Below are 25589 nucleotides of genomic sequence, written 5' to 3'. Positions count from 1 at the left end.
GGTCTTGCTCAGTAGGTCAGTGATCTGGTGTTGCCACGAGCTATGGTGTGGGTCGCAGATGCGGCTTGGACCTGGTGATTTTGTGGGTGTTGTGTCGGCCAGCAGCTCTAAGTCCGATTTGACCCCTAGCCTGGGAACCTCCATATGCCGCAGATGCAGCCCCTAAAAAGCAAAAAAAAAAAAGAACAAGAAAGTAAAGAAGAGGAAGATGTGGATGATACTGCAGTTTCTGGCTTTCTGGCTTGGACAGTAGAGCTGTTGGGAGAATTGCCAAAGTTTAGCCGCATTAGTGGGACTCAGGTCAGTCTGAAATGTGAAGTTGTGTCCTTTTCCCACTGGACATGTTATATGAAAGTTTTAGCATAGAATGAGTTAAAGCCATGGCTGACTAACTATAAAGTAGTAAGAAAATAATTAAAAGCGTCATGGTTTTTTTTGTTTGGTTGGTTGTTTTTTTTGTTTTTGTTTTTTTGTAAAAGTAAAGCAATAAATGAATGAAACAGCTTTTTTTTTTTTTTTTTTGTCATTTTGCCATTTCTTGGGCCGCTCCCATGGCATATGGAGGTTCCCAGGCCTAGGGGTCTAATTGGAGCTGTAGCTGCCAACCTACACAAGGGCCATAGCAACGTGGGATCTGAGCCGCGTCTGCAACCTATACCACAGCTCACAGCAACGCCGGATCGTTAACTCACTGAGCAAGGGCAGGAATCGAACTCTCAACCTCATAGTTCCTAGTCGGATTCATTAACCACTGCGCCACGACAGGCACTCCTGAATGAAACAGCTTTGACAGAATATTTTTGAAAGTAATTTTAGAGTGAATTTTTAAGAATTTATTATAGGTGAGTAGAAAATAATGCTTTTGTTTTTTGTTTTCCATTTTACTCATCGTTCTTCCTTGGATCTTTCAAGCCTCAGATCCCACAAGATGTTCCAGCACAATCCATGTACTGGTGTTTTTGTTTTTTTGGACCATATTCCTTTAAGTTGAAATCATTTTTCCTCTGTTTCAGTTTGGAGAATCAGAATTTTTAACTGTTCCTCAAAGCCCAGTTTAAGAGCCAACTAGGATGGCCTTTCCAGATGGCTCTAAGGATTTGTCTGTGTGGGTGTGGAGGGGGTGCAGTTTTCTTGCAGATACTGTTAAGATAAAGGCACCCGTAGAGCTCCTTGATGGCTCAGCAGGTTAGGATTCAGCATTATCACTGCAGTGGCTTGGGACATTGCTGTGACTAGCTTTCGATCCCTGGCGCTGGGAACTTTGCATGCCATGGGCACAGCCAAAAAAAAGAATAAATGCACCCATAAGTTTGGGCATAAAAATCATAGGCTTTTTGTTGTTTGGAAACAGTAAAAATTTAAGTCCAAGCCACTTAAATTGAAAAATCTAGACAGAAATTTGCTATAATCTTTTTATCATTCAAAATAAGTTTAAGTGGTGAAGCTTGGGTAGGAAAAAATATTCGAGCCATTAGTTTTGATCCTTCTAAATTCTTTGATCTAGAACTGCCCACGTGCCTGTGTACGTGTGAGTGTGGTGACTCCTCCAGGTGGGCAGTACTTCCTGTGCTGATCACAGGACCCCCAGCCCTGCCATTCCATTGGCAAGGACCCCCATGTCTGCCTTGGTCCCATGACTCTTGGGCACAGCTGAACTGCCTTCATATATCAAACCAGGTCACCCCATAACCATTATTTCTTCAGCAATAATTGCATTGTTCGACTTAGATATTTTCCGAGCAGAAACCATAGCTCAAAAGTATTCATAGCACATGGTGCTGGAAATTGGGCACATTGTCCTGCTTGACCCTGGAGGTCCTTATTTTTTTTTTTTCCTGCTTTTGAATTCAAAACAAAATGTGCTTTTTAATACAAGGTTTTTTTTTTATATCAATTCACTCAACTGTATTAGAAGCAATTTTCTATTAAGGCCTTCCCTATGATAAATATACTGAAGTGCCAGTTGGGAAGTAAAATTTGGTGACATCTTACCAAAAATAAAATACTGTCATGTCTTGACCATTTGCTCTTTTTTCATCAAATCTGCATCTTCAAAGCATAGTATGAAACAGCTTGTTATGTGAGTCTTAAAAAATATTATCCTTGAGCAATATATAGCAGCCCCAACCAAACCGGTGATGGCAGAAAATGTATGCTTGATAGGAAACTCATGACAAACTTTATATTTAAGCATTATTAGATCAATTTTAGGGAGTTACAAATGAGTATTTTTTTTTGTTCCTTTCTCATATTCATCCATATAGTTGTATAGCAGGATTGTATTAAAATTTATAAGCGTCTTTCTACATGGAATAGGTCTAGATAGCCCATGAAATAGAGGTGTTACATGTTAGAGAAACCATTTAACACCTTCCTAACTCGCCCACATGGGGCTATTGATTTAGTTTTGGGGATGACAGACTATGGCCTGAAAGTTTTATTGGAACCCAGGTACATACATGCACTTACATGTTGTTTATTACTGTGATCCTGCCACAGATAAAGTGGTGTGTAGTTGTAGCAGAGACCACATGCACTATTAAACCTAAAATATCTCCTGGCCCTTTACAGAAAAAAGTTGTTTACTCATAGGGTATAGATATTTACAAAGAGCAGAACAGGCCTTGGCACCACATTCAGTTTACCAGAAACAAAGTGGCATCAATTGCTCTTCCAGCCTTCCAACAGGATGGTCTCTCAGGGATGGATGCAGTTGATACCGGATTTGCCATCAGTGAGTCCTCTGCCTCTCCACCAAGGCTCCTATATGGGAAGTCAGAGACTCCATCTGTTCTCAGAACATCATCAACAAGGAGGACATGCCACGCCTGTCCCACCTTGTCACAAGGCTCTTTGTGCGTATAATGTGGGGGCTGTTCTGATCTGCTGTCCCATCTGAGTTTATGGTCCTTACCACACATGCACACACACACCATTCGCCTGAGCCTCTGTTGCAGTGTCTGCTCCCCTCTGGTCCACCTGCCCCTCCCACCCCCTTGGATGTATGAGAGAAGTAGAGGCATCCCTCTCAACAGTTGCTTCCTCCAAACATAAAGTCAGAAACAGGCATGGTTTGAGCAGGCTGGGGTGTATTATCCAAAATATACTATCAGTCCAATCCTAGGGAAGAAGAAAGAACTGAACATTCTAAACCAAAATATTTGCACAGTATTTATATTTCTAAGACATAGTCATGACAATATTTCATAGTGAGTTCCTCTTAGGGTCTATCCTTGGCTGTCTGACTTATCAAAATAGCTTTACAGAATAGGTTGTAGTTATCATAACAGGGTCAGTTTCTTTAGTCTGCGTCTAAGAAAACATCTGGCATAAATCTGGAAGCTTAAAGGGCTACAGTACTTTGTGATTGAGAACTTGGATGTGTGGATGTCACCATTCCAAGATTTCAACACCAAAGGTCCCTTTCCCACCATTTTTACCTCTTGTTTTCCTTAGTTTTGAGGGAACAAGACAAGGGAATGCCAGAAGCTTGCTCTCTTGACACCATCGTTCCTAGAGTCTTCAATTAGTACAAACATTTCTCTGACTATAATAGTACAACATACTCATTAGAGATACTTACAACTGGAGGAATGGAAGAGGAAAACATCTCATGATCTCAACGCCCAAGACTTTAATCTAGGCTCTAGACATATATCTAGCTGCCTTGCAGATGTTTTTCATCACCTAAGTGCCTAAAAGGTATATTTTTGAAAAAATTTATTTTACCGTAGTCTAGTTGATTTACAATGTTGTGTTAATTTCTGCTGTACAGCAAAGTGATTCATAATTTTTTCAGTCAAATGATTCAGTCCTATTAAACTATCAAAAATCCAGTACTGATATATTCTGATTAGTTTTGCTTCATTTTTGTTTTTCGTAAAAACATTAAGTATTCCCTGACCCTGATGACAGTGGGTTAAATTGTACATGGAACTCTCCAAGTGTCCCCTGAAGTGGTAACGGGAAAACTGTATACACACACATGCATATATCTATATAAATATTGGAAAATTTAGCTAGTTTAACCAAATATCTAAAGTGTCATAAGTATTAGTTAGGCATAAAAGTGATTGCATGTGCTTTGCGTCATGTTACGTGAAAATTTGATTCCTGCCCCTGAACACTTTTCCATGCATTACCTTGTTCATCTCTTTTCCCCATTTGAACAGGCTGGTACACTGCCTGGGGGCAGTGCAAGCCTTTGAAGTTTAAGATATTCTTCCTTGGCATGAGGTTCTCATCTTAGAATCTTGACAGCTGGATGGGCTTGAATTAGTATCATTCAGACCTGGAAAGAAATGCCAAAGTAGTATATATTCTGTGTAGTTAAAAGCTGTTGCTGTAAGTGGAGATACATCTTTCCAAAATAAGTATTTCATTTCAAATTGGTACAAGTACAGAATCATTTCTAGCTACCTCAATTGAAATGCACCAGTGGACATTATGAGATAAATACCAAGTACCCCGCATCCACTGCACTGAAAATACAAGGTCACTATGTCAGGTCAGATGCTATGAGAGTTTGTCTTTTCATGGAAGTTATTCCTCCTGGTCTTTTTTTTTTTAATTACTCAATGAATTTTATTACACTTATAGTTGTACAACGATCATCACGACCTGATTTTATAGCATTCCCATCCCAAATCCCCAGTATTCTGGTCTTGGGAGTAGCTGCTTAGGTTTGTGGTGTGCCAGCCGTGCTAGAGAGTGGTGCCCAGCGAACTCTGGAAGTCTCACTGCTGGGGAGAACCGTGTTTGGTCTCCTTGAGATTATGGGGAAGAGCCAGGGTATAATCCTTGCAGCTACAGGAAGAGGCAATACCTGCTTATAATTTTCTCCTGGCTCTAAGCATATACCTGACTTTTTTGAAAAATCAAAATGGGTTTAAGGACACTATAGAGAATTCTTTGATAATAAGAAAACAGGGCAGGAGGGGCAAAGTGCTCACATAAGACTGGCTCCTTCTGGTCTTTTCTCACTGGGGCTCAGCTTGGCTTGCTGTTTGGACTCTCCCAGCACTGGTCTGCTCTCCAGTGAGGCTGCAGCCTGGCAACTCTGCTGAAGCTGCTTTAATGTTCTCACGTTCTTGCTCTTCTCATCTTGGCCGTATTAATAGTGTTGACCCACTTTTCACTGCCAAATTCTGCTTTTAGCTCTGGCGGCCACTGGTGTCATGGTGCTTGATCTTTCTGCCCAGCATCCTCACTGCTCTCAGATCCCTTGCTTTGCCCTTGGTTTTAATGTGTGGATGTCATTTATTGAATATTTTTAGTGCCAGCAACTGTGCTAAGTAACTTAAAGGTATATGTCATTCTACCCTCAGACAACAATTCAAACTATTCTAGTATCAGTTTTACAGATAAGGTAGCTGAGGCATAGTCATTTATTTTATGCATGAAGAAGGAAAAGATAATTACGAGGCCTTGCTAGCTATAAAGTTCTTTATCTTCTAAATTGTAATTAGGTTGAATTTGAAGTCCAAATCCAAATACTGAAATTAATTTGAATTCTTTTTTGTCATAATTTTTAAAGGCCTTTAAGAGTTTATATCTATGGGATATACATATTAAATTTTCCAAGTCTGGGTAGCTCAAAAAGGACTTGAAGACATAAAAAGTTTTAATCACAGCCAAACACATGATACATTATAGTGTTTTTCTCTCCAACTTTATTCCTAAAATGTATTGATCTTAGCTGCCCAGAATGCCTTTTGTTACTTAAAGTGCTACTTGAAGACTTAACACTCACAAAGCCTCAGGTGAGATTTCATTAGCTAGAGTTGAGTCAGAAAGAGCGAGACCTAAAGATGTGAGAAACATAGGAGATGATTTTTTCTGAATAGGAATATGGGACATAAGACACTGTTCCACACAGGGGCCACATCACCCCCTGTGTCTCATCTAGACCACATCCTTGTCTCTTAAAACCAAGTTCAAAAGCCAGGTCTGAGAATCCTCTGATTTAGCACCCTCGTGACTGCTGTCCCCTGATTGTAGCCTTAAGTCTGTACTTTGCACCTGACAGACTGGGTTCCTTCATTAAATGTTCTTGTTATGTGTCTTGTCTCCCCAAGGAGTTTACACAAGTACAACTTTTAGGGGTCAGGGACTATGCCATATTTCTTTGGAAAACCCCCTCAAGATATCCTGTGGGTGCTTGTCACCTTCTATTTAATGTATACTGGAGGAGATATAAACCAGGGTAGGCAACTGAATTCTCAAAGAGTCGGAATTAATGGACATTACTCCTTTACTGCAAGCCTGGGTAGTTTCAAGTGCAACTGCTAGAAAAAGGAACCTATTACTAAGGAAGGCACCTGGCCTTGAAAAATTCCTTTTAATGAGAAAAAAAAGGTAAGTGATATAATACAGTTGAGTTCACATTCTGTAACTCTACACTTCAGTTTGGTGCCCCACAAACCAGTCACTTGCCACAGTGGAACTGGGAAGGAAATGGTTTTTCATGCAAGGTTGGTGGTTTTAAAAAGCAATGTTGGGAGTTCCCATTGGGGCTCAGTGGTAACGAACCTGACTACTATCCATGAGGACGCAGGTTTGATTCCTGGCCCCACTCAGTGGGTTAAGGACCCAGTGCTGTCTTGAGCTGCAGTGTAGGTCACAGATGCAGCTCAGATGTGGTGTTGCTATGGATGTGGTGTAGGCCAGCAGCTGCAGCTCCTATTCAACCCCTAGCCTGGGAACTTACGTATGGTGCAGGTGCAGCCCTAAAAAGACCAAAAAAAAGAGTTGATAATGAGCCAGGAAATGGTACACGCCTATTGGTTGAATCCAGATTGGCCCCATCCCCAGGAATCAGGGAGAGAATTTTGACATTACAAAGATCTTATGTATTTAGAGTAGTCACTAGATTCATTATTTGCTGGAGAAATACATATCTTCTCAAAAATTGATGGCATTTGACTGCTCTTTTCTTGGTCCTTCTGGAATAACTATCTCTTTCAGAGACAAAAAACAACCATGCACTCAGAAATTTCCTTACTTCTGAAATTTAACAGAAATTTCCTTATTTCAAAAACTCTTATTTGAAACAGAAGCCAGTCTTGAGGATTTGAAACTTCAGAAGCCTATGAGATTTTGGTTTTGCCTTTTGTAAACAGCTAAAGTCAGTCTACCCTTGGGAGGTTTGTGTGTAATGCTGGCTGATGCTGGGCTTGGCTCCTTTAGAGTCTGGTACTTCTAGGAAAGTGGAGAGAACTGTTTTCCAGATGTTCATGCTGAATGTAGGCCTGCTCAAATAATTGCTTCAAACCACTTAGCTGCTGATGGAATATACCAGCGAGAGAAAAGAAAGGAGGAACACAACTGGTAGAGGTAAAAATGAAGGTCAGGCTATACTTTCAGCTCTTCAGATCTTGCCCAAACGTATTCATTCCACTTGCTTTTTTATTTTCAAGTTCTTTATTTGGAACTGGCTGTGCCTTCACAATTCTGTAGGTATTTGTAATTTTAGCAGCCTCTAATGTGCTCTAGAGCAGTGCCTCTCAGTCTTGACTACAGTCCAGAGTAAGAAATACACTTTATACAACCATCTAATCTATGATATGCATAGCTGATATATTCCATTTTAGAATGCTGGTTATTACCTATCAAATTAATTGCACATCCTATTAAAGGGTCAATACTATCAGTTTTTCTAATGAAACATGGCCTAGCTTCTGATAATGCTGCATCTCTACCATTTTAATTTCTTGTTCTAGGTTGAACAGCTCAGGATGCTGTTTATTCTTTTGTCGGGACAATTAGTTTTTAAACCTGGAACCCATCTAAAGTGGCCATCAGTCCTCCCACAGTCTTCTCAACCGAGTACTTAGAGGTCTATTGTCTTCTGTCTGGCAAGTTCATGTTTATTTTCCAGGGCCCAGACCTTTCATAATAAAGGATAAAGAAGAGACAGGTATAAAGAAATTGTTTTAGTTCTCTTGTGGCACATGCACAGTGGGTTAAGGATCCTGGGTTGACACTGCAGCAGCTTGAGTCACTGCTATGATCCCTGGCCCAGGAATTTCCACATGCCATGAAGGCAGCCAAAAAAAAGAAAGAGAAATTGTTTAGTATGATGACAATCCAGCTTCAGCTTATAGGAAGTAACTGACAACTGACATGGGATTTCTTTTCTTTTTGAAAATGGATGGTTTGGCTGAATTGCTGCAATTTGAAGGTTAGAGGCTATATTATTAATTCACTGAGGTGGAACACAGAAGTACAAACATTTTCAAATGTGTTTAAGAAGTACAGACATTTACTTAAATCAGGTGGTATTTATTAAAGCAGAATACAAAATACTTGGGAATTCAAAGTATTGCAGTGTTTATCCCCAAACTGATTAATTCTCAAGAAAAAATCATTTCAAGGGAGGTAGCACATTTTCAGTAAGAATGAATGAAGATTACTGGCTGCAGACTGAGTTTACCCGAGCTCTGAGCCGTCCGTGTGCTCCTCCAAGGTCCCCACCATCAACGGCCCAAACCGATTGCTTCTCTCGTGCCAACCCCTAGCATCCAAGGCAGTCCCCACTCTGTTCTTTGACAAGCTGTTGCCTTGTTTCTTTTGTCTTTTTTTTTTTGACGTTGATTTGCCCTTTGGTAAGAATAGTTCAGCAGGGGCATATGACCTCATGGCGTTGAACAGTTGTTCATAGAGTTGCTGGGCCTCAGGACAGGCACTCAGGAGACTCTCCACTGAGGCTGCCGTCAGCAGTTGTCGGCACAGCCCGTGTACCAGGCGCCCACTGTACAGTCTGCTCAGGGGAGAGAAGAGGAAATCATTACGGCACGGGGCCCTGCACGGGGACAGCTGTCACCAATGTGGTTTCAACACCTGCATCAAACACTGAGCGATGCTTCTATAGTCACTATTAAGAATAATCTGTTTCTTCAAGGAAGGAACTGAATTGTTATAAAGATTACATCTTGACTGGTGATTTCTAGAACTTTTTATCAACAAATTAACTGATGAATGCTTGCTGGCTCTGCAACGAGCCCAAAGCTGAGCAGATCTCTTAACATGTCAACAAAAGGAAATGCATTAAAAATGCCTCTAATGAGTTAACCATTGTGGCTCAGTGGCTAAGAATCTGACTAGTACTTATGAGGATTCGAGTTTGATCCCTGGCCTTGCTCAGTGGGTTAAAGGATCTGGTGTTGGTGCAAGCTGCAGTGTAGATCGAAGATGTGGCTCAGATCTGGCGTGGCTGTGGCTGTGGAGTAGGCTGGTGGCTATGGCTCCAATTCAGCCCCTAGCCTAGGAACCTCCATATGTCATGGGTGTGGCCCTAAAAAAATCAGGAAAAAAAAAAAAAAAAGCCTCTAATAACACAAACAGCCAGTCTGTTAAAATAAGAGAAAATTTAATCATTTGCAAAGTTATTCATCTACCTGGATTAAAAACCTACTTCGCAAATATAAGCTGGGATTAATTGGAAGCCATAGATTTAATATAAAATTTACTGCCAGGGTTGACTGACCGGTAGGGTAAAATCATTTAAAAAGCCATGGTAATGCTGAAGTTCAGAAGTGGTCCTCCTGCTGAAATCATTATTAAGGGAATTGTGTGATCTTCTTTTAAAAAGGGACCTGTGGGCACTAGAGGGGACCCAGTCAAGGATGACCTAAATTGTTAGAGGAAAGGAATAAAGAATCCATAGGTTATAGGCCAATTACTCTTATTTGGTTGAGAGTCCTATGCTATTTACTGCCAGGAAGCTTTCAACATAAAACATTTCAAATAACATCACATATTATATGCCTTAATTTACTCTATAAATACTGGGATGCAAGGCACTGGGGCTATTACGGTAAACAAGATAGACAAGTCCCAGGCCCCCTAGAGCTTACATTCAAGGCGAGAGAGGCAGAGCACCTATGTCATCTGAAATTCGTTTTCCAACTATCCCCATTTTATCTTCCTCCCTCCCTCAAATGGATAACCCATCAGAACGTCCAATCCATTGATCCTACCACCCTTTTTACTTGCCCACGCCCTATCTTTCCTCGTTCCCTGGTAACACGCCATAGTCAAACCTTATAATTGCTTACTCGCATATAAGTTCTCTCCTCCATTCCAGCCTGGCAAAACAAAGGCCCCAGATAATCCACATAATAATCCACATAAGCATCTAATAGTCATCTCACCAGAATAAAAACTCTGTGACAGCACAATTTTTTTTTTGTCTTTTTAGGGCCTCACCTTCAACATGTGGAGGTTCCCAGGCTAGGGGCTGAATCGGATCTGTATCTGCTGGCCTACGCCACAGCCATGTGGGATCCGAGCCCTGTCTGTGACTTATACCACAGTTCTCGGCAACGCTGGATCCTTAACCCACTGAGACAGGCCAGAGAATGAACCTGCATCCTCATGGATACTAGTCAGATTCATTTCTGCAGAGCCACTACGGGAACTCCCAGCACAGATTTTTTAAATGCTTTGTTCACTATACCCTAGCACAGAAAAAGCATTTATAGAGTGTTTGAATGTGTGAGTGAACAATACGCCAAGTGGTAAGAAATTTAGTTACAAAAACACAGAAGAGTAATAGGACTACAGTGACTGGAAGCAGAGAGTAATATTTTAGCAGAACCATCAGAGAAGGCCTTTATAACGTGGTATTTGTACAAAGAATCATAGAAATGAGGGAAAGAATTATATCCTACCAACAACTGCCTCTTCTTTAACTTTTATTTTAAGGATTTTTTTTTTTTTTTTTTTTTGTCTTTTTGCCTTTTCTAGGGCTGCTCCCATGGCATATGAAGGTTCCCAAGCGAGGGGTCTAATTGGAGCTGTAGCCGCCGGCCTTCGCCAGAGCCACAGCAACTCGGGATCTGAGCCACGTCTGCAACCTACGCCACAGCTCATGGCGACGCCAGATCCTTAACCCACTGAGCAAGGCCAGGGATTGAACCCGCAACCTCATGGTTCCTAGTAGGATTCGTTAACCACTGAGCCATGACGGGAACTCTGGATGATTTTTTTTTTTTTAATTTAGAAAATTTAAAAATCATGTAATCATTCTTTGGAAATAGAGAAATAATTTACTATTTTTAAAATTTAATATTACATCTCTTTAGCTATAACAGGATCCAAGTCCAGTCATACTAAGATTGATTAAAAAAAGAATTCTTTGCTTTAAATGTAAATAGAAGTATTGACTTCTGTATATTGTCCCCCGAACTGGTTTCCCCAGCTGCTCACCGAGGTAGGTCTGGCTCTGGGAGAGGTGAGGACAGCAGCTGGTTGAGATACAGCCCCATCTGAAGGCAGCTCTGCCACTGACAGAAGACGTGCGCTGCATCCAAGTCCAGCCCCTGGCCTGGAGGCTGTGCCTTCACTCGTTGCAGCTCTTCGTACAGCATCTTAGCGCCACCCCCACGCAGAGCTTCCTCCTCTAGATAAAGACACAACCCAAGGGCAGTATTTCCCAAAACATTGTATCATTTTGTGATTTTCAACATATAGAATACCTCAAATTCCATAAAGAAAAAATATCGGTTTAACGAAAATGCTTTTCTCTTCTGTCTCCTTACTATTTTAATGTTAATGTAAAAGCCTTTCAACATGTAAACTGAAAGATATATGCTGAGATGCCTTTTTTTTCTTTCTTTCTTTTTTTTTTTTTGCTTTTTAGGACCACACTCATGGCATATGGAGGTTCCCAGGCTAGGGGTCGAATCAGAGCTACGGTTGCTGGCCTACACCACAGCCACAGCAATGCCAGACCCAAGCTGCTTCTGCAATCTATACCACAGCTCATGGCAATGCTGGATCCCTGACCCACTGAGCAAGGGATCGAACCTGCATCCTCATGGATACTAGTTGATTCGTTTCCACTGAGCCGCAATGGAAACTCCCTAAGATGCCTTTTATAATGACCACCTAATTTTACTCAACCCCAAATGATTTATCTTTCTCCTTAAAATACTGTCTCTTCCTCTGATCTACTATCTGACCTTACACACATCTGCACTTGAACTCTCAAAACCCTAAATCCTGTCTCTATGAAAGGTACAGATTACTATTAAAGATGATGTTCTCTTTTGCTAAGTTTCCTTAAAGAAATAGCTGTGTGTTCAGAGCAAGCTTTAACCTCTGTCTTGTGGGAGGAAAACAAGAGTGTGACTCATAGAGAACGGGGCAAATCATCCACTTGGTTGGTAGTGGAGGACAAGCAGCAAGCGCCCCAGGACACCTGCCTGTGCTTGGCTCCAAGCGCAGCATGCCTTCTGTACCAACTTGAAAGGAAGGAAAAGGAGGCCCACCTTTCACCAGTTAGCGAGCAGCAAGGCACTGAGCCTGCCTGGGTGTGGGGTCCACATTCCTAAAAGAAAAGAAACAGACCCTTGACATGCTCCTTCTGCTGGACTCAGTTAAAAACTTAATAGGCTTGTGCTCTGAGAATCGTCTTAAACTGTTTATATTCAATGAGAGGGGATACCCTCAACTTGTGTACTAACCAGTCGTGGGCTGGAACTTACTTGTTTGGTCCCTTCTAACAGCTACTGTCTCACTTGGGGTGTCTTGGAGTTTGTGCTGGCTTATCCTTTTATAAATTTATTTAAAAAAATAAATGCCAGAATAGTGCTGTCCAGTGGAACTTTCTGCAGTGATGGGAATGTCCTACATCTGTGCTGTCCAGTTTAGTGGCCTCTGACCACCTGTGGCTACTGAGCACAGGAAGCGTGGCTGGCATTGAGAAGACGACATTTTTTTTTTCTTTTTATGGCCACATCCACAGCATACAGAAGTTCCCAGGCTAGGGGTCAATTGGAGCTGCAGCTACAGGTCAGTGTCACAACCACAGCAATGGCAGATCTGAGCCACGTCTGCAGCTTGCAACAATGCTGAATTCCTAACCCACTGGGTGAGGCCAGGGATTGAACCTGCATCCTCACAGACACATGTCAGGTTCTTAACCCCCGAGTCACAATGGGAACTCCCAAGAAGATGAATTTTTAATTTAAATATCCACATGGGGGCAGCAGCTCTCATGTTGATAGTACTGATCTAGACCGTGACAGCTATTACACAGCCATCATTTTGTAAAGGGAGTGATCCCATTGGAGAACTGAGGTGCTCCAATGCATCAACATTTATTTTGCCTGATGCTTATCTATTTATTTATTTTTGGCTGTGCCCATGGCATGTGGAAGTTCCTGGGCCAGGAATCAAATCCACACCATAGCAATGACCACTGCAGTGATGCTGGATCAGATCCTTAACCCATTGTGCCACAAGAGAACTCCTATTACATTGAAGATTAAATTGCCTCAAAGCGTCTTTTGTTAAGAGAAAGAGAAGTTATTATTTCTATTGTCACAACTTACATACTAATTGGAACTTACAGTGGAGAAAAAAGTTAAAAAAAACAGCACAAGCATGAACGTTTACTGCAGTTGTAGGTGTTCAGAAGTTTCATCTAGGGGCAGTTTTATGTAAGTTTCCAGTGGAGATGCTGCTGCTGCATTGAAATGCACGGCACAGTCACACTTTAGTAACTGAGCATCAGGTGCCACAGGGTGGGTGGCTGGGTCCAGGGAGTTGAGCCCTCCGTCACTGGCCTGCCACACAAGTGCTCAGAGAGATTTACTGAGGAGTGAGTGATGTCTTGGTGCCCACACTTCTAATTTCTGATATAAACGATGGGAGTAAATAATCTGAGAATTTTTTGTTGTTGTTGTTTAAACTTTGGATTATACGCAAGTAACATGTAAGAACATATTCCTGGAACTCCCAGATACCTACCAGGGCTGTTGATCGTGGTGTGCAAGGGCCCCAGCAGCATCCCCAGCAGTAAGGCTTGCAGATGTTGCAGCTTGGCCTTGACCTCTGAGTGCTGCACCCAGTAGCAGCTGACAGCGATGGGCAGCTTCAGCGCAGGAGGGATTGGGTCCAGTATGGCCTGTTTCACCTTCAGTGTTTCTAACAAGAGCATCTGACGTCTAGCCAAAGAGAGCTGCAAATATAAACCAGACATCCTGCAAGTGACTTTGGGGAATATCCTTTCTTTTCTAGTGTGAAGAGACTTCCATGCAAATGAAGCTGCTGTCTCAGTTTCTTATCTTCCTGTGGAAACAAATCAGCCACACTCAGAGCATTTAGAACCTCGATAAGGTGCCTAACAAATACAGTGACTGAATGGATATGCTATCTCTCCCACTGCACACTCCGTGCTCACGTCAGTCCGTCCCTATGTGAGCTGCTGGGCATCTCTGGTGTGCCTGTCACCTGGGAAGCTTGTTGAAAGAATCCTCAGGCCCCAGCCCCTTGATTCAGTAATTTGAAAGGGAGCCCAGGAATCTGCTTTAAGAAACAAAGATCCTGGGGTTCCCTGGTGGCTCAGCAGGTTAGGAATTTGGCGTCACTGCTGTGGCAAGAGTTCGATTCCTGGTGTGGGAACTTCTGCATACCATGAGCAAAAAAAAAAAAAAAAGGAAAGCTCTATCCTCAACCCTCCCCTTACCTGCCAGCAAGCAGGCAGAGCCCCCTCCTCCCGATCCTGTCCAGAAGGGAGACCGAGCTCACAGGCACCCTGGGCAGCACGCCACGGGGCCCTCTGTTTATCTGGGTCCTGTCCATGTTCCCACCCAGGTGAATGTTTTCATGTCTGTTTTTCCCCACACAGGGACTGTCCCAGGACGGCTGCTTCTAGAAGAGGGGTAGATTCAAGGAACAGGAGTATGTCAGGACTGCCCACATCGTGCTTTTAACAACACACAGCACCAACTTTCACACCAGGCTTCAAACAGAAGGATGTAAACAGCTATGAGGGCTTCAGTTTCTGGTTGAAATAATTTTACCTTAATGAATCTTAAGGATTTAAGAACCATGAGGGACCTTACAGGTCACGTATTTTTATAGGATAAGAAAATTAGGACTATTAAAAGGGCACCTGAGGTGGGGCTTTATAATCAAACTTTAAGAGGGAGAAAAAAAATTACTAGTATTACTAGTGTCTATACACAGTCAATAAAGATTTCTTTCTTAACTTTCTGGAAGGATGAGGCAGTCTGGCACATTTCTCGGCACCTAACACCTCGTTGGTAAATAAGTGTGTTGACAGCTGAAAAGAGAGATGGTGACTTGAAGTAAAACACATCATAACTGACAAAACAGTTTCACTGTCAATGTACAACAACTTTAATACAATGATTTATAGGTACCTGTTTTAATGATTTACTATGTCAATCACCCATCTGGGAAGTGGCATGAACTTCTTATCATAATCTCCTGAACTGGTAGAAAGACATACCAAGTAAAGCTAAGAAAATACATAAGTTTTTTCCTGACATATAATGCTTAAATTATTGAATTCTCTTAGACAAGTTACAACTTCTACGAACCATGCAGAGTCTGGGCTTTGACTTCAGAGAGGTTCTGCACTCACTCCGCAGCCTTGAGCAAGTTTCTGAGCTTTTCTACAGTCTGATCATCTGTAAAATGGGCACTAGAATGAGTTACACACGATGTCTCATGGAACCCACTCATCCTTATCCCCTTCCCAAAAGGGAACCACTCTGCTCACAGCCCTTAATTCTGGTTACGTTTCATCCCATGTGACAAGTCTGCAGAAGAAGCTGCCAGAGAGGCCCAGGTGCCCGGAGGGCAGCTGGTCTCGGCACTGCTTTCCTCCCCTACTTCCATCTCTCCTTACTGTTGACCACTCACTGGTTGTCCTGAGTGGTGCTCTGTCCATCACAAGGAGTACAACCAAAATGGAAACTCTATTCTATGTGGCTATCATGGGAAGTAAATGAGAGATTGTATAAAGTTTCCATTACAAGAGCAGGCACAGAGCAGATCAAAGTATTACTTCCACATCACATTAAGAAAACAAAATGAACATACACTATCACAAAGTGTCTATACCTGTATTTTCTCCTCATTATAATCATATTTGCATCTGATACTGTTCATAAGTACCACAGACGAATCAGAGCTAACACTGAGTTAAATACAGAATTGAATGTACCAAGGGAAAGCCAAATGATACCACCCACCACATAGACATGGAACTAAAATCTCACCCCCCTTGCAATACAGGTACATGATGAGAACATCTGTCATCTCCACTAAGCCAGGAGAATAATGGGCAGGCCATACTCATTGACCAGCTGGATTTTCACGTGGGTGAAAAGTGTCCTGACCCCTGCGTCACACCACACAAACACACACATCAATTCTAGAGAACTGTACATCTATATGTGAGAAGCAAAAATCATTTCTCAAGTAGGTCACAAAAGTGAGAACCACAAATGGTAAAATTTTAAATTGGACTGTATTAAGAACTGCTGTTCATCAAAAGCGAGTGCAAAGACAACCAAGTGAGGGATGCTATTCACAACGCATGTTATCTGGCAAAGGACCCGATTATGGAAATAAAGCAAAAAATGGAAAAATGGGCCAAAGACTCTGAAATTTAACAAAATACGCAAATGGCCAATGAACACATGAAAAGATGCTCAAATAAGTCATCAGAGAAACACAAATGAACAGCCAACAAACTGGCTAAAATGATGGCGTCACAGAATGTCAGAATAGCTACAATTTTTGAAAAGACACTGAGTACGGGCAAGGGTAAAGAGTAAGAGGAACTCTCATAGGGTGCTGGCAGGAATGTTCATTGGCAAAACCACTTGGCAAGCACATCTGGCAATACGGCTTCTAAGCTGAACATATGCGTGTCCTAGGTCCCAGCAACTCCACTCCTAGGTCCATGTGCAATGGAGCAGGACCATATTTTCACTAAGTGCTGTGCACAAAGATGTTCACAGCACTTCCTGTCACAGCCCAGGTTGCAAACTGCCCAAATGCCCGTCAGCTATGAAGTGGAAAAATCAACTGTAGTCTCTTCTTACAATGTAATAATAAAGTATATATACTATAATAATAATAATGATCTACAACTGTGTCCACTGATACGGAAGAATCTCAGGGACAGCATATTAAATGAAAAGAAGCTAGATGATTTATAAAGTATAAAAACAAAGTTTTCAATATCATTAGTGATGAGGTCAGCGATTATAAGCAGTGAGGGAGGGGCAACTGGAATTGCACTGAGCAAAGCTGGGCTCTGGAGCATGAGCCTTCATCTGGTGCTCTTTCCATGGATCCATGGGGGTGGTGAGAGCTCCTCAAGGTATGAGTTGTCTGCACTTGCTGTGTGCACACACTCAGGGAATGGTGAAGGGCAGAGGCAACTTTGGGGCTGATGGCTGTGTTATCTTAATTGCAGGATGGAATCATAGACTCAAATACACATCTAACCTCATACACTTAAAATGTGGTCACTTTGTACATAAATGATTTCTCAAAGTCATAAAAAAGTGAAAAAAAAAAAAACCCTCCCACACAACACCCTGAGTGTTGTGAGTCAAAGTGTAATTTCAACAAAACATTCTTTGGGATGTTGGTTGCAGTGGGAAGATGGAAGGAATGAGAACTGCCCACTGAACTGAGAGGGCATCTTGAGACTGAAAAATGAGGCAGGGCGCTTCATATCAACAGTGGATTGGTTTATCACCAGGTACCTTACAGGCTGGGATGTGTCTGAAGAACAGTGACACAGACGCATCTACAGCTGCATCGCGTTTGGCCAAAGGGCTGTTGGGACAATTGTATATCTAACCTAAGGATGGGCAGGTGCTGGGAAACAGATGCTTGGAAACAGGATGGGCGTTCCCCAGTCAAGATTCACTAAAAGGTCCATGGTCTGGTGGGCACCGGGAATACATCAGCGGAGGTTTTCATTGTTTGGGGACTAAAAGAGCATGAGGCCACCTGGTCCTAATGACTATGCAACAGTACTAACTGGAAAGGCTTTGATGCCAGAGAGGGACTGGCCAGAGTACAGTCCCTGCTGGGCTCAGTGGAAGGACAAGAGAAGCTAGATGGGCCCAGGATGGCGTCAGATATTGCTAATTTCAATTTTTTGGTATGGGTAAAATCCCTTCTGTTTGGAATTTCTCCTATGCTCAACTTTCCAGTCTGTAACCCTGGAAACATGATAAGGTTAGTCAGCTGTTTCATTTGGCATTATAAAAAGGACTCTTGCAAAACTGCCTCTAGACTTAAAACTAGCAACGAACTGTGCACACCAGATGGGGACACATTGTCATGGGGCTTCCCTGAGTGTAGGCACGCCCCTTGCAGGGCTCTCAGAAGCGATGTCTGTGGAATTATTACAAGATTTGATCCTGTGGGGAAGGAGGCCACTGGACTGTTTCCTTCTTTAATTGAGATATAATTTCCATGTCATAAAAGTCACCCTTTTAAAGTGGTTTTAGTTTATTTATAAGCTTATGCAACTACCACAAATTCCAGAACACGTCATCACCTCAGGAAGAAACCCTGCTTCTCTCAGCAGTCATTCTCCATTGCCAAGGGGACTCCTGGACCCAAGGGTTATGACTCTTATTCCTCCTGCCAGAGCTGTCACAACAGGGAGAGTAAAAAGCCAGTTCCTGGTCAACTGTGTATGCTTCTGGGGTTGGACAATTCTGTTTGGGGGCTGTCCTGCCCACTGTAAAATGTTTGGTAACATATTTGGCTTCTCCTGACTAGATGCCAGTTGCAACCAACTCCTTCCCAAATTTCAAAGGTACTGCAAAATCAAAAGTGTCTCCAGACACTGCCAAGCACCAGCCCCCCCAGGGGGCAAAATCACTGCCACGGAGAGTCAATGGCATAGACTTTGGGAAGCCTCCCAGTCTGGATTCAAGCCTGCAGGGATGCTGTGATGCGGCCCTACATTGAGTCAGATCCCAAATCCCCAATGCACATCGCAATTGGGTCTGTGAGATAATCTGCATTTAACTTGGGAATTTAATTATGTGCACATAAGCAGCTTCAGATCTATTTGTAATTTTTAAAATATTTATGTAATGTTATTAAAATTACATCCCACTAAACACAGGGATCCATGAATTTTTTTTTTTTAACCTTGAAAAGGAGATTGGTCTGTTACTCAGGCTTGAGGATCACTGAATTAGGTTAAGAGTCATGTTCTCAGAACCAAACTAAGCAAATCACCATGGTACCATAAACCTCAAGCCTAAGAAAAAGGTCCTCATAAATACAAATGAAAAATTAGGCCTGAGCATCAGTATTAATCTTGCTAATTGAAATCTGATACGGTTTGAGATGTTAGCTATGCCTCTGACTAAGGCCTAAAGGTGAGGTTTGTTTTTTTTCCCCTGAAGGTAAGAATTTTTCCCTCTTCCTTTTCAGCCACTAACCCCATTCTATTGATAACTAGTTATCAACAGAGTAATAACTGCAGAGATAATACAGACTCCTGAAGTACAATGGAAATGGCAGATTTGGAGTTAAGAGATCCAGTTTTGAGTCCTGGCACGGATATGTAACTCCCCAGCTGAGGAGAGGAATTACATAGTCACCTACTTTGAGTCTTAGTTTTTCTCAGCTGTGAGATAGGCACAATATAGCACCAACCTCAGTCTGTTCTATTAAGAGAGATGATATAGGGAGTTCCCGTTGTGGTGGAGTGGAAACGAATCCGACTAGGAACCATGATGTTTCAGGTTCGATCCCCGGCCTTGCTCAGTAGGTTAAGGATCCAGCGTTGCTGTGAGCTGTGGTGTAGGTCGCAGATGCGGCTCAGATCTGGTGTTGCGTGGCTCTGGCATAGGCCGGCAGCAACAGCTCCGATTAGACCCCTAGCCTGAGAACCTCCATATGCCGAGGGTGCGGCCCTAAAAAGGACAAAAGACAAAAAAAAAAAAGAGAGAGAGAGAGATGATATACATGAAAGCACTCTGTAACCTGCAAAATGCTTTATGGAAATGGTGTCAGAATGACAAACACTCACCTCTGTCAATCTGCTTAAGTCAGAATAATCCTTGGGCAGTTCTGCTGCATCAACCACTGATGTTTTGATATTTTTATTAATCCTTTCCACTTCACTGAAAGCTCGAGGCTGAAGGGGCTGTCTGTTCCAGGCCATGTCTCCTGAAGGTGGAGAAACATTGGCAAGGAGCCCATAGATGACTTGCCGGATGGGCAGAGAGACTCTGTGGGCATTTATTCGTTGCATGTTTTCCACCTGTGTGTGCAGAATAGTCCGTCTCAGCACCAGAGCATCGCTGACGAAAGGGGACAGTTGGCCTCTGGCCAAGGCCACAAGGACCCACGGTGGAAAACCCCGATTCAGGGTGTCTGGGCAGGAGTAAGTCCCCCGTTGGAAGAAGTCCTGCAGCCTCACCTGGGACTGCAGGTACTCCTCCATGGAGCAGCAGAGAAGCTCCTCCACACTTGCTCGGCTCTTTTTGGGGAGATGTTTTAGAACATTATCGAGTGCTTCCGTTGGGTCAGCAAAACAAGACAACCAATTGAGAAGTCCCAGCACCCTGTGGTGTCTCCTCCCCTTGGAACTGGGAGCCCCAAGAGGAGGACGGACTTGACTTAAGAATGTCTCCACGATGGGCAGATTAATGTGGTCATTTCCACACAGCACTGCAAAAAGAGGCAAGAGAGCTTTGTTCATGTGGCCAAAGTGACGGCAGAGCGCGTCAAGGGAGAAGCACTTGGCAGGGATGTAGTGGTCTCGTGTACCCTTGACAGTGTTTACGTTTCTCCACTGAAAGCTGTTCAATGGGCAAAACCCGCTTTTCAGGTCAAAAATGCAAAAGTCACTATCGGAAGATAGCACTGGGCAATTCCAATGATTGGCAAGTGTCATAATGTCTCGATCTGCTTCTGAAAAGCACTGGACAAAACATACCTGTAACTTGATCAGAACCTGTATGAAGACTTCTCGGATGAGCAAAGGACACACACACCCACCCCCACCAACAGAAAGGGAATGGGCCATCTGGATCTTCTCCCTGGCTCGGTCCTTTAAAGTTTTAAGCTTTTTATCGGAGATGTCACATCCTCCATCTAATACAACATATGGGCAGATTTTACAAACAAAGAGTGCTTCAAAAAATTTTTGTACAACATCTGCAAAGGAATCATAGTCCCCTCCATACCGGAGCTCCAAGTTAGAATTGAAGCAAAGCCGGTGGAAGAGAGCATAGCCGTCAATGATTATTTTTGTGTCTCGTAACTTCAAGTCAGTGAAGAATTCATTGCTATGATCTTCCACAAAACTCATTAGTCCTCGGATACCCATGGCGATTGTCTGAAGAACTGCCTGTTTAAAAGGAGAGAACACACTCTGAATCCATATTGGTTATGGGAGACCAAGTCACTGTTTCCAGCACCATCAAATCAACAGCAAATGTTAGGAAGAGTTTTTTTTTGTTTTGTTTTGTTTTTAGGGCCACACCCGTGGCATATGGAGGTTCCCAGCCTAGGGGTCCATTTGGAGCTGTAGCTGCTGGCCTACACCACAGCTCACAGCAACACTGGATCCTTAACCCACTGAGCAAGGCCAGGGATTGAACCTGTAACCTCATGGTTCCTAGTCAGGCTCATTTCTGCTTCGCCATGACAGGAACTCCAGGAAGAGCTTTTTAAGTAGAACACATTAGTTGTCACTATCTTAGTTCTTACCTAGATTCTCAGACAATACTAGCTAGCTGAGTGCTTTTTCGTTCCCACTTTCCCCGTATGTTGCTACAAGGCACAAACTCAGTGGGTTCATGGAGTCTGATCTTTGGACAGGGATGGATGTATACAACCTCTGCAGACCGCGATATTGAGACAATCACCATCCAACAACACAGGGGTCAAGTTCTGTAGGGTCAAAGTAAAAAGTCCCAAGTTATAAAAATGACATCCTCAATATCATAATTTAACCAGAAAGCACTGGGCTTCAGTTAACTAAAGTGTATAGGGACAATGATATGAATCCGGTTTTTCTATTTTGATAATCAGAGTCTGGGAATTGCTTTCAAGCCTTGGCTTGTGGGCCTGTCCTAATTAGCCCAGTTCTGAGTAAGGAAAACTACTGCTTCAAGCCTCCAGGAACTTAACCACGGGCGCTTCTCATCTGTGTTTGCATATGAGGCCAGTTACTGACACTATCCTTCCCCACTAGGCTAACTTAAGTCATAGGATCAGTATGACTAGTTTCTCCTTTGGTCTCAGGCGCCAATATGGCTCAGCAGGGCATTGTTACCGATCCTATCTTTACTTAAAATCGTAAGATTTTGTCAAACATGTAATTTTTTTTGCATTAGTTTTGATTTTTAAAGATACTGAATTAGAATTTATTTATCTTGATTGCAGAGTTTTGGGGCTTCCCCTCACATTTAGTGCCCGACTCACTTCACCCCAGTCTCGGCCCTCTCTCTGTATAGTACCTATCTCTCTGCAAATCTGTTTTCTAAAGCAAACGGGGGCAGAGACCTGGCGACGCACAAGTGGACCCAGCACAGGAGCCCAACCCCAAGAGCGGAACCGGAAGTCTTCGCGCATGATGTCAAGGGGGAGCTCCCGAGAACCCGGTTCCCAGAAGCCAGAGGCGCCTACCGCGCGGTGGGCTGAGGAGCTTCTAGGCCTGGCGCAAGACCGCTCGAGAAGGCTGGGAAGCACGGAGGCCGTCAGGTTAGGGAAGTGGGACCTGCTCCGCCGGCCCCCTTTTCCCCGCCCACCCGTGTCGGCGCCCACTTCCGCCTCGGTGACTCACTCAGGGCCGCCTCCCCGACTTCCCGGCACGCCCTGCGCCGTCTCCCTGGCAACAGGGTACTGCAGCCGCTCCGACTTCCCGGCACGTCCTGCGCCGTCTCCCTGGCAACAGCCCCCGACGCACTTGTCTGGGGCTCCGTAGCCCGGATGTGAGGCACCCCTCCGGCGTCCAGTTTCTAGCGGGACCTTGAGTGCCCTTCGCGCCGCCACCCTTCGCCCTCCACCTGGAAAGGTACGCGAAGGCTCCTCGCGACACGCGAGCTCCAGTCCCCGGGAAGATGCCAGTTTCGGGGCCGCCTCTCCGCGCCTCCTCACTTCCCTCAGTTCTCATCTCCCGGGCCGGCTCCAGTCACAGGAGGATGTGTGGCTGGTGCCTTCTCTCTGTGTTATCCAGCTTGGCGATAATGTAAATTTAAAAAAGCAAAAAACAAAAAAACTCAAGGCAGAAAATTACTCGTTTAACCTCAGGTTAAGATTTACCTTTAAGGTTAGATTCCTGCTTTAACAAAATCTGGTGTCAGATCTGCTTTGTCTTGTCTGTCATTACCGAGGAAGAGACTCTGATAAACACTCCCCTCTCCTGTCTCTGCCCCCAGGTATGAAGTTCCACCCCAAGGGACAGTGTACAACTTTTTTCCTGCTTCTCATTAAGTTTTCTTAGTCTTTCCCTCCCCTCACCACATACACTTTCTCCCCCTTGAGCAGCAGCTGGTCTGCTGGACATTTATGCGCCCCAACAGAGTTTCCTGAACACGTGTCCTACTATGTGCGGGTCACGGCGGGGACAGGGGTAAAGGTGTGATTCCCTTCACTACTTCTGTGAGGTGGGGTCGAGGGAACGCTGACCAGTGACCAAGTGGTTCGTTCTCGGGTGGCTCTGTGATTGCACAGAGAGACTGATGGAGTGAGTGGCCCAAAAGAGGGCTGAGGAGGGGTCAGCCCGGCTGCCACTGTGAAGAGGGAGCCTAGTTCTGAAGTGCTCTGTGGCCCTGGCCACACTGCTTAGACACTGCTGGGTTTACAGGCTCATTTGCAAAGGAGAGCCTTCACAGAGCTATTCTCACCTTTCATAGGCAGGGACCTTTATCTCATCTCTGCAATTAGGATTGCTGAAAAGGTCCTGTTGGTTGAAAAGGCTTCGAGTCTGTACATTTTTCTTAACAGCTTACTTTGGCCAGAAAGTATCACTTTTATGCTAGCAGAGGACGCTAACAAAATATATCCTGGGAGCCCAACTCTCCAGTTGTTTTTACCAGCAGTAGATTTCACTAATTTTCTGTGATCTTGATAATACCACATAATTCAGGGATTTTGAGATACGGGTCCCAGGTCTGAAGTTCCAACCTAGGTCTAATGTTTTAGTATTGTCATGATCACATAGCCACTCAGGTAGCTCGGTTCCTTCCTTCCTCCCTTTCTCCCTTCGATGGTTACTAGTTTCTGTCTCACTGACTTCAGGTGAAACTTAACTGATGAATACCCTACTTCAAGAAGAGAAATGCTGTAAATGAACATTTCCTTGTTTATTTTCTGTTCTGAGAATGAAATTGCCACCACCATGATGAAGCCTGTTGGCCATGTACCTCAAACTATGCAGATAACATCTTGTTTTGTCATTATACACAGTATAATGTATACTGATGAAAGGCCAGTCGAGTGAAAATCCCCCTCGTCCGGACTCGGGAGAGGCGACACCCCAAATCACTCACGAGAAGCGGTCTTGATGCAAACAGCAAGAGGATTTTTATTCCAAGCGCGCTGGGGCCCACAGTCGTACGCCACGCAGGGGTAGAGGACTGCGGCGGCGAGTGTGGAGTCGGGACAGCTTTTATGGGGTTCACAACAAAGCCCGCGCTTTTACAAACTAATCATTTTAAAATATCACAAACCAGTCAATTCAAAACTTCGAGAGCCCGCGCTTTGTGGACCAATTAATTTTAAGTTGTTCTGGAGTTACATGTTTGTGCCTGTCCCTGGGTGGGGGAGACATATTGTCACCAAGATATATTTATCAGGATTTTCAACATTTTGTGGCGCAACCGATCTTACTGGGGTCGGTTAGGCGATTAACTTCTCCTCTTTTTGTCTTATGCAAGCAGCTTTACAGAAGCCAAACAAGCAGTTAGGAACCCTTTTCCCTGTTATCTCAAGCAGTTTCAAGAAGTTTCATGCATAGAGGCACATACTCAGGGGCCTGTTTTTCCCCTTCCACATAGTTTTGTACAGAACAGAAAGCAAGCCCTAAAACAGCAAAAAGTATGATCTTTTACCTATAGGGAACAGGGTCTGTAATTCGAGGGCATTTAGAGCTTCTTATTAACTTCCTGGGTTCTGGGAGGGTCAGGTTGCATTTTCATCCTTTCACTGACAGCTGACAGATTTGGAATTGTTGGATATGGAAACCTGACTCCAAGGCACAGTCTTCAATTTAAAATCATATTGTCTTATAGATTTAAAACCAAGCCCGCTTTTCATGATTACTAACAAGACATTTTGATGAAATAAAAAGTGATTTACCATGCACATACTCATAGGAAACAGTCCTGCCTTTCATATTTCCGCTGTACATTTATAGCTTAGAAGAATTACAGATTATCAATAACAAATGTGTGTTGATAAAAATTTAGCTGACATTAAGACAGATTTGAACTACATTTGTGACACTTCTTGTTTCCCATCAAGGGAGATTACTCTATACACAGTGTGTATAATAAAAACTTAAGAAAGTGGATCAGAATTTGCTTAGGCTGGGAAAAAAAATCATTTTGAATTCATATCCTTCTTCATATCTATTCTAATAAATGCAAATATCATTGTTTAAAATCTACAGAAAAAAATCTAAGGAAACCAGCATCATGCTGATTTCTGGTTTAATCCTAACTCACCATTTGTTAATCAAAATAGACATAAGGTGGGATGATAGAATGACATAAAAGTTGAAAAATGTATAGATTTTAGGAAATTATAGAGTTCTTATATTT

The 25589-nt window shown here is 43.2% G+C and overlaps 3 protein-coding genes across 40 annotated transcripts in view; 2 read left to right on the top strand and 1 right to left on the bottom strand.

The window, feature by feature from the left end:
* Positions 1-2162: 2162 nt before the first annotated feature.
* On the bottom strand, positions 2163-24474 carry ASTE1 (asteroid homolog 1). Of its 32 annotated transcripts, none has more exons than XR_014825054.1 (9): positions 22453-22566; positions 21532-21714; positions 20237-21169; positions 19844-20077; positions 13759-13969; positions 12276-12334; positions 11212-11404; positions 4143-4291; positions 2163-2763 (listed from the first exon to the last, which is right to left on the bottom strand). XR_014825054.1 is itself a non-coding variant. In XM_084991780.1 (8 exons), exons 3-8 carry the CDS (start codon positions 21049-21051, stop codon positions 8431-8433), a joined length of 1266 nt encoding a protein of 421 aa, XP_084847906.1. In that variant the 5' UTR covers positions 21052-21169; positions 21532-21714; positions 22610-24474; the 3' UTR covers positions 8263-8430. The 32 variants fall into 32 exon arrangements, 17 of the variants coding, with proteins under 17 accessions (XP_084847902.1, XP_013845530.3, XP_020926984.2 ...); XR_014825058.1 differs by having other exon boundaries at positions 2163-4291; positions 20237-20487; positions 21006-21169; XR_014825057.1 differs by lacking the exons at positions 2163-2763; positions 4143-4291; positions 22453-22566 and adding exons at positions 8263-8761; positions 22610-24474 and having other exon boundaries at positions 20237-20487; positions 21006-21169.
* On the top strand, positions 22383-22840 carry LOC146397183 (uncharacterized). The gene is made up of 2 exons (XM_084991829.1): positions 22383-22665; positions 22721-22840. Exons 1-2 carry the CDS (start codon positions 22397-22399, stop codon positions 22797-22799), a joined length of 348 nt encoding a protein of 115 aa, XP_084847955.1. The 5' UTR covers positions 22383-22396; the 3' UTR covers positions 22800-22840.
* The window catches only part of NEK11 (NIMA related kinase 11), a 293211-nt gene continuing 290356 nt past the window's right edge, over positions 22735-25589 (top strand). For all 7 annotated transcript variants that reach the window (XR_014825059.1, XR_014825060.1, XM_084991786.1 and 4 more), the window contains exon 1: positions 22735-22840. The gene's annotated coding sequence lies outside the window, so the exon portion shown is untranslated. The remainder of the gene's footprint in view (positions 22841-25589) is intronic.

This window comes from Sus scrofa, chromosome 13 (assembly GCF_054392235.1).
Source record: "Sus scrofa isolate SSC_HxYL_T2T_F1_AM1 chromosome 13, Sscrofa_HxYL_maternal_Yorkshire_Landrace_v2.0, whole genome shotgun sequence".
NCBI classification, from domain to species: Eukaryota; Metazoa; Chordata; class Mammalia; order Artiodactyla; family Suidae; genus Sus; species Sus scrofa.
This window is presented reverse-complemented; position numbering and strand designations above follow the sequence as displayed.

What these genes read in the sequence shown, in the direction of transcription:
- ASTE1 (XM_084991773.1), bottom strand. Translation starts at nt 21,148, where the DNA reads ATGGGTATCCGAGGACTAATGAGTTTTGTGGAAGATCATAGCAATGAA. An exon ending in ACTTAAGCAGATTGACAGAG is followed by an intron (nt 13,970 to 19,843) that starts GTGAGTGTTTGT and finishes TTATATTTGCAG; the next exon opens with CTCTCTTTGGCTAGACGTCA. An exon ending in CCAGAGCCAGACCTACCTCG is followed by an intron (nt 8,762 to 11,211) that starts GTGAGCAGCTGG and finishes TCCCCTGAGCAG; the next exon opens with ACTGTACAGTGGGCGCCTGG.
- LOC146397183 (XM_084991829.1), top strand. Translation starts at nt 22,397, where the DNA reads ATGATGTCAAGGGGGAGCTCCCGAGAACCCGGTTCCCAGAAGCCAGAG. An exon ending in GCCGTCTCCCTGGCAACAGG is followed by an intron (nt 22,666 to 22,720) that starts GTACTGCAGCCG and finishes CCCTGGCAACAG; the next exon opens with CCCCCGACGCACTTGTCTGG.